Source organism: Doryrhamphus excisus, linkage group LG17, assembly GCF_037039965.1.
Source record: "Doryrhamphus excisus strain RoL-2023G ecotype Guam linkage group LG17, RoL_Dexc_Guam_v1.1, whole genome shotgun sequence".
Taxonomy (NCBI): Eukaryota; Metazoa; Chordata; class Actinopteri; order Syngnathiformes; family Syngnathidae; genus Doryrhamphus; species Doryrhamphus excisus.
The window spans coordinates 16313539-16326360 of NC_136373.1; the positions used below are offsets into that span (position 1 = coordinate 16313539).

Sequence of the window (12822 nt, forward strand, 5' to 3'; positions counted from 1 at the left end):
AGATAATTGTATCGTCCTTACAGACAAGCACAACGGCGGCAGAGTCACCGGCTGCACGAGTCCTGCCAGTACTGAGGAGCTGTGGTTCATTAAGGGAAAATATGGATTCTATTGTGTACCGTGACACTACGCATGATCACTTCAGCTTGTCATATGCTAGCCTATACATGCTAGTGTGTGTAGTAACTCACTTATTTCACTTCCTGGCATCTTTGTTTACACATTTTGCCTGGCGCCCATTTTCGTCCCATGGGTGAGGTATGCATTTTTGGTATACATGCTAACTTGCTTTTTAGACTGTCTATGTGCATTCAGCAACTTTGCCATTAAATTAACAGGTTCTTCATTCATGTTAATTAAGTTAATAAATACATAAGCCAAAATCGTTCACTTGTGCTGACAGCATATGGACGTTATCAAAAGATTTGAGCAATAAGGTAAATTATTAATATGTAATATCTTTGAAATAAGACAAAATAAAATGTGAATTGCTTCTCACGAAGGCTAAACACAGCTCAATTAGATTAGTATGTTCTGTTGCTCCATTTTTATGGTTGTTGACGTAGCCATATTGTGCCGAGTAGCCAAGACTGAATTTTTTTAATTGAAATTCAGATTCTATGGTTATCATGACACTTTCCTTCTTTACCACCATTGGTACCATTCTATCGTGGCATCTCACATAAATACTAAACATAGCTCAATCTGGGGTCCTCTATTATTACTATTGCTACTGTGCATACAGGTGTATTTCCGGTTCTATGGCTACCATCACACTTTCCTTCTTCTTTTTATTATTTGTAGCGGACAGTCTGTTATTCTAGAATTATTTTTTACTGTTGATGTAGCTATATCGTACCCGGCAGTCACGACAGCTGTATAGCACCACTTTTGTTGCATTTCCGGTTCTATGGTTATCATCACACCTTTACGCTTTACCACCATTTGTATGTATTTGTCGGTGGCGGCATCTCCCATACAGACTAAACATAGCTCAATTTGTGGTGGAAATTGTGTTCTATTATTATTATTGCTTACTTGCTGCCATACTAACTGAGCAGCCTGAACAGTCACTTTTTTGTAGATTTTTACATTCTTTAGGAAGAACACAGATCCTATTCTGTGTTAAGATGATGTGTTAGAGTAACACAAATTCCTTATTCTACTCCGTGAAGAGTGGAAATGAATGCGTGGAATGAATGGTATTAGCGGTACATACGTTTAGGGGGATTGTTTAGCCGGTCTGGACATGCTTTTTTTTTTTTTTTGTCAAGCTAACCGTAACTTTGTCCTACCTGTTAAATGTTGCAACATCCCCTAGCTCTTTTGCCGTGTCCCTAACACTTAGCCGGAGGTTGGCAGGTCGTGTAAAAACGAATAAAAGGAATGTGTCAAGTCCAGATGGATGACAAAAACACGACATCTCGCTAGCTAACGTTAAACTCAAAAGTGCTAACCGCCGGCTGAAAGGATTCCAAACCCAGCACGCGCACTCGCGAGGGAAACCGCCAAGATGTACGGAAACCTACCTGAGGATGTTGTTTCTCAAAATGAAGCCATCTCCTCGTCACACACCGGAACCCGTGTTCGATACCGCGGACAGCGAAGCCCCAAAGTGTAGGGCTAGCAAGTCGGCTAACCTTTTGCCAGCTAGATGTGTGTGCGCTTCACTTACTAATATACAACCCCCCTCCTCAACCTCACCGGTTACCACAGTAACAAAGAGAGGCGTGGCTAAATTGGAGGCGTGTAAACGTCATCATCGCACGTTCACTTCCGGAAAACGACAAACAAAGTAATGTGCTGCAATCGTACTTTATATAAAAAAACAAATAAAATGAATCACAGATGATTGCTTTATATTCATAATTTTACGTAAAAAATAAAAAAAAACATATTACATGCTGTATTATACATCGTGGGCCAGAAAGGGGAGCAATGTCGCCCTCTGCTGTACAAAAGGGACCATTATTTTGAACTTTCCGGTTAGAATCCAAGCTATAAAGTGCTGCATATACATAAATATCCAGACAGTGTTTATTTTCTTCCTCTGCAATTGACACATATGTATTTTAGCAACATTCTGGCTTAGCTGTTAAGATAACTTTTACTCCAATAGTACATACCATGTTAGGAGACTAACTGACTCACCTGTGAACCCAATGAGGACAAGCAGTATTGAAAATGTATGGATGAATCGGTTCGTTCCCGATTGTCCGGTACGGCCCCCACTACGAATTCCTGCTGTGATGTTGAATTGAAAATGAGTTTTTCTCCGACTCTTTCGGCGGTGAGGAGGAAATCACGTTCATCGTGATGACATCAGGTATGGCGACAGCAGGCCCTCCCGAGCTGTGATGCATGCTGATGATGTCACCGCTGCTTTGCTCTGCCTCTGCACGCCGGAAAATATTTCTCATAGTTGCCTGAGCCGGGATAGGAACAATTATGATTAAATAACTTAAGAATAAATAGACGATTAATTAACAGGTGAGCAGATTATCAGTGAAGTGAAACATGGTAGCCATATTTGACTTTGATTGTACCTGGAAGTTGTTTGTGACAAAGCAGTAGATCACCGGATCCATGCAGCTGTTCAGACTGCTGAGCGTGACGGTTAAATGGTAGACGATGGCGTGGTGAGGCATGTCCGGGTAGAAGTACACCACCACCTACGGTAGTGATGCGTATTGGCGCTGGTGAATACTCGCATTCGATAGCAGCTTCTACCTACATTACCTGTCGTATGTGGAACGGCGTGAAGCACACGGTGAAGATGATCAGCACTGTGGTCAGCAGCTGGACGGCCCTACGTCGTCTTTTTCTGGACACGGATAAAACCAGGAGAAGATCTGATTTGATAATGAGGTTTATAATGGACTCCCGTACATTCACGAGTCAGAACTCCATTCATCATAAGTCAGTGATAGTTTATACATACATTATAGCAGGTAAAAAAGACAGTATACATGTACACCACCATTTTTACATGCTTCATCTTCATCCTTCACTGCTGTTACTTTGTAGAACGCTGACATTCCACTCTTTGTTTGATTGTCCTTGAATGCACCATAATTGTTTGCACTAGCTTCAACTTTTGGGGCCCTCAAAATCAAATCCGTATTTTCCGGATTATAAATGACACTTTTTTTCATAGGTTGGCTGTTCCTGCGACTTATACTCCAGAGCGACTTATAAATGATAAAAGTGTTTGTTACGTAAACACTGGACACCTTTTCTGTTTGTTTATTTTTTGTGTAGCTGAATAAGCATTGTGTTAGCATATCTTACACCTATTTAGCCTGTTCTCTATTCTTTTATTGTTACAACTTGCTTTCCAAGACGATGTAATGTCTGTTTTGGTCAAGTAGTTTGGAAAATAAATTACCCGCAAAAATGCCACATACTCCAGTGCGACTTATGTATGTCTTTTTTCTACCTAATTATGCATTTTTGGCCTTGTGCGACTGATACTCTGGAGCGACTTATGTATGTATTTTTCTACCTAATTATGCATTTTTGACCTTGTGCGACTTATACTCCAGTGCGACTTATGTATGTCTTTTTTCTACCTAATTATGCATTTTTGGCCTTGTGCGACTGATACTCTGGAGCGACTTATGTATGTTTTTTTCTACCTAATTATGCATTTTTGACCTTGTGCGACTTATACTCCGGAGCGACTTATGTATGTTTTTTTCTACCTAATTATGCATTTTTGGCCTTGTGCGACTTATACTCCGGAGCGACTTATGTATTTTTTTTTTACTTAATTATGCATTTTTGGCCTTGTGCGACTTATACTCCGGAGCGACTTATGTATGTTTTTTTTCGACCTAATTATGCATTTTTGGCCTTGTGCGACTTATGCTCTGGAGCGACTTATGTATGTTTTTTTCTACCTAATTATGCAATTTTGGCCTTGTGCGACTTATACTCCGGAGCGACTTATGTATGTTTTTTTCTACCTAATTATGCAATTTTGGCCTTGTGCGACTTATACTCCGGAGCGACTTATGTATGTTTTTTTGTACCTAATTATGCTTTTATGGCCTTGTGCAACTTATACTCCGGAGCGACTTATGTATGTTTTTTTTCTACCTAATTATGCATTCTTGGCCTTGTGCGACTTATACTCTGGAGCGACTTATGTATGTTTTTTTCTACCTAATTATGCATTTTTGGTCTTGTGCGACTTATACTCCGGAGTGACTTATGTATGTTTTTTTCTACCTAATTATGCATTTTTGGTCTTGTGCGACTTATACTCCGGAGTGACTTATGTATGTTTTTTTCTACCTAATTATGCATTTTTGGTCTTGTGCGACTTATACTCTGGAGCGACTTATGTATGTTTTTTTCTACATAATTATGCATTTTTGGTCTTGTGCGACTTATACTCCGGAGCGACTTATGTATGTTATTTTTCTTCCTAATTATTCGTTTTTGGCCTTGTGCGACTTATACTCCAGTGCGACTTATAGTCCAGAAAATACGGTATATTTTGTCTTTTTTAAGTTAATGCCTCTTGGGGGCCCCCTACTGGTCACAGGGTCCTAAGCAGGTGCTTATATCCCTTATGCTTTGGGCCGTGATGGTACATCGTTATTGGAATTACAACAACAGGCAAGAAGTGTGGATTATGGTTGAATATTATTAGAATTGGCATAAAATCTGGAGATACATTTTTTTTTGGATACACACCCTTACCAGGACTTGCAAAAGGAAAGTTACGAGGACTAAGAAAATTGTTTTTTAAATGGCAAAAAATGTGGGGATACACCGTGAATGTTAGACAGAAAAGGAGGTGCTACAGTACATCTTTAATAATAAACATACAAACTGTGATAAATTTGGAGATGCAATGTTTTTAATTAGGACTAAATTAGGTGATCCCTAACCTATAGTGGTCCCTAACCGCCCCCCACAAAAATCATCCCCAGTACCTGCTCTGCTGCATCAAGCGGCGGTCCGCCAGCGCCCACACGATCCGCAGGGTGAACGCCACGATGATGACCAGGGGCACAAAGAACTCTGCGACGGTGAGGAAGAGTAGCTTAGAAAGACAGCAGCCTGTGCGCTGGAAGGCGGACAGGAAGGAGTAGGTGACCACGATGGCGAACAGCCACACCGATACGCACACGCATTTGGCCACGCCGGAGTTGCGCCACCGACGTGATGCTTCGACCTTTAACGGGAAAAAAAAAACAATGAAATGAGACTGTTTCGTTAAAAAGGATGCTTCGTAACGCTTTTGCCTCACCTGAACGATGGCAAGGTAGCGGTCCACGCAAATGCAGGTGAGGAAAAGGATGCTGCAGTACATGTTGACAAAGTAGCTGAAGATGTGCAAGTAGGAGCAGGTGAGGCAAGCGCTTCCGTTGTAGTAAAGCAGGATACGAGTAGGCAACGAGAGGTTGACCAGTAGGTCGGTCACGGCCAGATTGATGGTGTAGATCACGGACGTGCTCTTTGGCTTGGTGCGGAAACAGAACACATACAGAGCCAATGTGTTCAGCGCCATGCCCACCTGAGAAGACAAGACCAGGGACTAAATAAAACATTACGCTAAATAGCCTTCCCAACTGAGACCTATACCAGTAATATGATGGAGTTGATGACCATCAGTGTTATCCAAAGTCCATAGAAGTCATTATAAAGTCCTTCGTCCAAATGAGCTAGCTCTTGTAGACAGGCTGTCATCCCGTTTCGGTCGCCAAAACTGGATCCGGTCGTTACTTCAGGGAGTGAAGTGTTTCCCGTAGTCCAGGCCTCTGTACTGTTTGCAATTAAGGTGACCATGACTGACGCAGATGATGATGAGGATGGAGGTTGGTGATGGAAGTGAGAACCTGGATGATGATGATGATGACAAATATTAACACAGTTTAATATCGTATTTTCCGGATTATAAGTCACACTTTTTTTCATAGGTTGGCTGTTCCTGTGACTTATACTCCAGAGTTATTTTTCATGTAGCTGAATAAGCATTGTGTTAGCATATCTTACACTTATTTAGCCTGTTCGCTATTCTTTTATTATTGTTAGAACTTGTCTTCCAAGATGACGTAATGTCTGTTTTGGTCAAGTAATAAAATAAATTACCCGCAAAAAATACGACTTATACTCCAGTGCGACTTATGTATGTTTTTTTTCTACCTAATTATGCATTTTTGGCCTTGTGCGACTTATACTCCGGAGCGACTTATGTATGTTTTTTTGTACCTAATTATGCGTTTTTGGCCTTGTGTGACTTATACTCCGGAGCGACTTATGTATGTTTTTTTGTACCTAATTATGCTTTTATGGCCTTGTGCGATTTACACACTGGAACGACTTATGTATGTTTTTTTCTACCTAATTATGCTTTTTTGGCCTTGTGCGACTTATACTGCAGTGTGACTTATGTATGTTTTTTTTCTACCTAATTATGCATTTTTGGACTTGTGCGACTTATACTCCGGAGCGACTTATGTATGTTTTTTTGTACCTAATTATGCTTTTATGGCCTTGTGCAATTTACACACCGGAACGACTTATGTATGTTTTTTTTCTACCTAATTATGCTTTTATGGCCTTGTGCGATTTACACACCGGAACGACTTATGTATGTTTTTTTCTACCTAATTATGCATTTTTGGCCTTGTGCAACTTATACTACGGAGCGACTTATATATGTTTTTTTCTACCTAATTATGCATTTTTGGCCTTGTGCAACTTATATTCCAGTGTGACTTATGTATGTTTTTTCTACCTAATTATGCATTTTTGACCTTGTGCGACTTATACTCCAGAGCAACTTATGTATGTTTTTTTTCTACCTAATTATGCATTTTTGACCTTGTGCGACTTATACTCCAGAGCGACTTATGTATGTTTTTTTTCTACCTAAATATGCATTTATGGCCTTGTTCGACTTATACTCCGGAGCGTTGATGTTAGAACTTGCCTTCCAAGATGACGTAATGTTTGTTTTGGTTAAGTAGTTTGGAAAATAAATTACCCGCAAAAAATGCGACTTATACTCAAGTGCGACTTATGTATGTTTTTTTTCTACCTAATTGTGCATTTTTGGCCTTTTGTGACTTTGTCACGCCCTGTGTGGGTTCCCAGGTGACAGTTTGTCTACCCTGTCTGGGCTTTGGTTTCCTTATTGGACACTCTTATTTTGAATTGGACTTCCTGTTTTCCTGTGTCTGCCTTGGTTGTCCTGATGTCCCACACCTGTCCCTAATTTGTGCAGTCTATTTAGTTCAGGTGTGTGCTTCTCCCTGCCTGAGATCATTATAGTTTGTCCTTCTGCTACCTGACTTGCCTTTTTCCTGCTGCTGCAATTATTGCAAAAAATAAATATTTTTACCTGAATTCAGTCCTGCTCTCTGCGTTCTGGGGTCGTATTGTAACACAGACATGCCCAACCGTGAACGACTTATATATGTTTTTTTCTACCTAATTATGCATTTTTGGCCTTCTGCGACTTATACTCCGGAGCGACTTATGTATGTTTTTTTCTACCTAATTATGCATTTTTGGCCTTGTGTGACTTATACTCCGGAGCGACTTATGTATGTTTTTTTCTACCTAATTATGCATTTTTGGCCGTGTGCGACTTATACTCCAGTGCGACTTATGTATGTTTTTTTCTACCTAATTATGCATTTTTGGCCGTGTGCGACTTATACTCCAGAGCGACTTATGTATGTTTTTTTCTACCTAATTATGCATTTTTGGCCGTGTGCGACTTATACTCCAGAGCGACTTATGTATGTTTTTTTTCGACCTAATTATGCATTTTTGGGCTTCTGCGACTTATACTCCGGAATGACTTATGTATGTTTTTTTCTACCTAATTATGCATTTTTGGCCTTGTGCGACTTATACTCCAGAGCGACTTATGTATGTTTTTTTCTACCTAATTATGAATGTTTTGCCGTGTGCGACTTATACTCTGGAGCGACTTATGTATGTTTTTTTCTACCTAATTATGCATTTTTGGCCGTGTGCGACTTATACTCCAGTGCGACTTATGTATGTTTTTTTCTACCTAATTATGCATTTTTGGCCGTGTGCGACTTATACTCCAGAGCGACTTATGTATGTTTTTTTTCGACCTAATTATGCATTTTTGGGCTTCTGCGACTTATACTCCGGAATGACTTATGTATGTTTTTTTCTACCTAATTATGCATTTTTGGCCTTGTGCGACTTATACTCCAGAGCGACTTATGTATGTTTTTTTCTACCTAATTATGAATGTTTTGCCGTGTGCGACTTATACTCTGGAGCGACTTATGTATGTTTTTTTCTACCTAATTATGCATTTTTGGCCGTGTGCGACTTATACTCCGGAGCCACTTATGTATGTTTTTTTTACCTAATTATGCATTTTTGGCATATAAACAAACAATATTGATCATCCACAAATACATGCTTTTGATGCCTCCCTAGTGAGGTGTTCAGGGTAAATCCGACCGGTAGGAGGCCTCCAGGGAAGACCTAGGACACATTGGAGAGACTATGTCTCTGATTTTTAAATATTCCCACTCTTGTATATAAAAGGTCTCCATTTTAGCAGTGCATGATGTTTTATAAAAATACCAATAGCCCATATAAATAGTTAGGATCCATTATTTGCGCTAAACGTGTAGGCTGTAGGCTTTAACAATAATGTCAATGTTCCAAAATAAGGTTGGTTGTCTGACTGTTTTCCTGCAGTGACACTGCATTAGCATCACGGATGCGAATATAATGATAAATTTGCTTAACTTAAGCTAATATTTCCTGTGATAAATAACGGAAACATGAAGTTTGAAAGCAGCTCTCACTGCTCTTATAGATTTACGGTACCAGGAAAGCCTTAATGGAGTCCACATTGTATTTATGACATCGACGCGTGCTGTCGTCATACGGCTGCTATGCTACATGAAAGAGCGTTGTGATGCAACGGTTGCTGCAAAGTGACATTTGGGAGGCATCTCAAATAGGGAGGGGGGGAGTGAGAAGCGCATCCCAAATAAATCCCAGCAGCGTGGGAGTCTTGTACTGTATATGCTTGTGTGTGTGTGGAGGGGGGGGGGAGGGTCTATAAAAAGACAGAGGGAACAAAGATCTCACGCTGTCTACCATCAAGTTATTGCATTTCGGGTGCCCCCTCCAGGCAAACTGGACATTCTCCTGCAGTAATAACTTTGATTTAAGTACCTTACAAATATTCTGGTTCCAGAACAATAGTACACTTTTTTAGAAAACTTTATTGCCAATAGATGGGTACTGACCTGAGAGGAAAAGCAGCCCGGTTCAAGTTCTTTCTGTGGCCCCATCATCGTGGATCCCAATCCTTGTTGAACGTCCGAGCGGGTGACTTTGTATCTTCATAACTCCACAACGACATCCAGATGTCATCACCGTGTCTCCATGCAGGTTCTTGGGATTCAGTGACTTCTTTCAAGATAGCGTCCCGTCCTCCATTCAGTGGCTCTCCTCCTTGTAACAACACTCTTAACCTCGTCCCTCCCTCTCACTGCCCCGTCTGTTCGTCTTCAGACAGGAAGTTGGATTATCTGTTTACATTTGATATCAAGACACGCATGCCCAATGTGAATTGCAGATGTTTGTTACAATTTACTGAAATGTACCTGAAATATGTAACATTTCTAGTTGGGAGAAGAAAAAACCATTCTGTAGTGTCTTCTTCTATCTCTCTGGGCTTTTTATTTATTTATTTTAATTTTTTTTATTGTACTCATTCCTGATCCTATCCATCCTGGTCACTCCCGATAAGAACTCAGCATCCTCATCTCTGCTACCTCCAGTTCCTGTCTTTTCCTCGGTGGCACCGTCTCTAAATGTCTCTCTAAACATGGCTGGTCTCACTAAAGTTTTGTATACATTTCCTTTTATTTTAGCTAAAAGACAAATAAAAAAAACAATAACTGGATATTATTATTCATCTCTAACATGACTCTTGCTGCGGGAGTACAACTTGTTGCATTTAAGTATGCTCGGAATGCCCAGAAAATACATCTACACACCTGAAATTGCATGGTGTCTTTGAACGCAACCTTACTTGGCTTGTTTTGTTTAGGGAATACAGTAAAAATGGGCATAGTTCACACGCAAATGCTGATTAATCATGCTGGATTAATTTTAAAATGTATTACAGAAAATACATCTACACACCTGAAATTGCATGGTGTCTTTGAACGCAACCTTTCTTGGCTCGTTTTTGTTTAGGAAATACAGTTAGGCATAGTTCACGCGCAAATGCTGATTAATCATGATGATTAATCATGCTGATTAATCATGCTGGATTAATTTTTAAATGTATTACAGAAAATACATCTACAACCTGAAATTGCATGGTGTCTTTGAACGCAACCTTTCTTGGCTCGTTTTCGTTTAGGAAATACAGTTAGGCATAGTTCACGCGCAAATGCTGATTAATCATGCTGGATTAATTTTAAAATGTATTACAGAAAATACATCTACACACCTGAAATTGCATGGTGTCTTTGAACGCAACCTTTCTTGGCTCGTTTTGTTTAGGGAATACAGTAAAAATGGGCATAGTTCACATGCAAATGCTGATTAATCATGCTGATTAATCATGCTGGATTAATTTTAAAATGTATTACAGAAAATACATCTACACACCTGAAATTGCATGGTGTCTTTGAACGCAACCTTTCTTGGCTCGTTTTTGTTTAGGAAATACAGTTAGGCATAGTTCACACACAAATGTTGATTAATCATGCTGGATTAATTTTAAAATGTATTAGAATTTTTAATCATTTCACAGACCGAATATATAAATACATTTTTAAAATAATATTCCTTTTTGACTACTCTGCTTCATTGATCTTAAAATTAGAATCATAACTATTTGCCAACAACCTCAAGGATAGTTTTTTCCAGTGGGTGAGTGACGGGAAGAAAAGCTAACTAAGCTAAAGCGTCGGAGGTCATTTTCTAACTCGTCCCAGGCCTCCTCTGCATCTACCTGACAGAATGAGACAGGTCTGCGTCTCCTGGCTTCCTGTCCAGAGGATCATCATCACTCACAGCCTGGCAGGGTTCCTCGGAAACATCCGCCATAACGGATGTCTGGAGAGGGCGCCATGGATCAACCTGTTACTGATACAAAGAGAAGACGCAGCACACGAGGACGGACGAGAAGAAGTGAAGGGCGAGGCGTCCAAAAGAAGTTAAGAGAGGTGGACAGTCTCCGTCTCCGTGTGTATGTATAAACATAAAAAATGCCAGATGGATCAGTGGATGACGGATTTGTGTGTGTGGGAGTGTGAGGGTCAACAATGACGTTCCGATGTGTGAGTCAAACAAGGAGAAGCGGATGACTGCGTCCGTGTCAGGAATAAGTTGATGATGGACGACGGAGGACAAAGTCTGTGCACCTTTTCCTTCATCGCCTCTCTTCTCATGACGCATGACGTGATACATTTGTCAGGGATGAGAGGCCGATATTGATGATGGGATGGGGACTGTCCTTCACTGGTCTCCATTTTTTTTTGTCACTTTGATAAAATGATCAAATGTTTGGGGATGGATTGAATGCACCGACTTATTACATTTAGTACTCTATAAAATGTCAAAGGGAAGAAAGAAGTCAAACAATAAGACCTAAAAACCGAATAAGAACTAAAAATAACTCACCCTTTGATGGTGTGGAGCGGCCGGTTTCTTAAGTCGTCATGCGTCACACTTTGTAATGTTCTTAAGTGTCTTAACAAGTGTAGAAAACGTACAACAATATCATAGAAAAACAATCGGAGGCTAATATAAATACCGTATTTTCTGGACTATAAGTCGCTCCAGAGTCGCACAAGGCCAAAAATGCATAATTTGGTAGAAAAAAACATACATAAGTCACATTGGAGTATAAGTCGCACAAGGCCAAAAATGCCTGATTAGGTAAAAAAAACAAAACATACATAAGTCGCTCCGGAGTATAAGTCGCACAAGGCCAAAAATGCATAATTTGGTAGAAAAAAAACATACATAAGTTGCTCCGGAGTATAAGTCGCACAAGGCAAAAAAATGCATTATTAGGTAAAAAAAAACAAAACATACATAAGTCGCTCCGGAGTATAAGTCGCACAAGGCCAAAAATGCATAATTTGGTAAAAAAAAAAAACATACATAAGTTGCTCCGGCGTATAAGTCGCACAAGATCAAAAATGCATAATTAGGTAGAAAAAAAACATACATAAGTCGCACAAGGCTAAAAATGCATAATTAGGTAGAAAAAAACAAACATAAGTTGCTCCGGAGTATAAGTCGCACAAGCCCAAAAATGCATCCTTAGGTAGAAAAAACATACATAAGTCGCTCCGGAGTATAAGTTGCACAAGGCCAAAAATGCATAATTAGGTAGAAAAAAAACATACATAAGTCGCTCCGGCATATAAGTCGCACAAGATCAAAAATGCATAATTAGGTAGAAAAAAACATACATAAGTTGCTCCGGAGTTTAAGTCGCACAAGATCAAAAATGCATAATTAGGTCAAAAAAAACATACATAAGTCGCTCCGGAGTATAAGTCGCACAAGGCCAAAAATGCATAATTAGGTAGAAAAAAAACATACATAAGTTGCTCCGGAGTATAAGTCGCACAAGGCAAAAAATGCATTATTAGGTAAAAAAAACAAAACATACATAAGTCGCTCCGGAGTATAAGTCGCACAAGGCCAAAAATGCATAATTTGGTAAAAAAAAAAAAACATACATAAGTTGCTCCGGAGTATAAGTCGCACAAGATCAAAAATGCATAATTAGGTAGAAAAAAAACATACATAAGTCGCACA

The 12822-nt window shown here is 39.7% G+C and overlaps 1 protein-coding gene across 1 annotated transcript; it reads right to left on the reverse strand.

Moving 5' to 3' along the window:
- Positions 1 to 1810: 1810 nt before the first annotated feature.
- On the reverse strand, positions 1811 to 11638 carry gpr20 (G protein-coupled receptor 20). The gene is made up of 8 exons (XM_058084758.2): positions 11000 to 11638; positions 9276 to 9520; positions 5599 to 5852; positions 5264 to 5530; positions 4947 to 5188; positions 2740 to 2824; positions 2547 to 2672; positions 1811 to 2426 (listed from the first exon to the last, which is right to left on the reverse strand). Exons 3-8 carry the CDS (start codon positions 5800 to 5802, stop codon positions 2232 to 2234), a joined length of 1119 nt encoding a protein of 372 aa, XP_057940741.2. The 5' UTR covers positions 5803 to 5852; positions 9276 to 9520; positions 11000 to 11638; the 3' UTR covers positions 1811 to 2231.
- Between the last annotated feature and the right edge of the window lie 1184 nt (positions 11639 to 12822).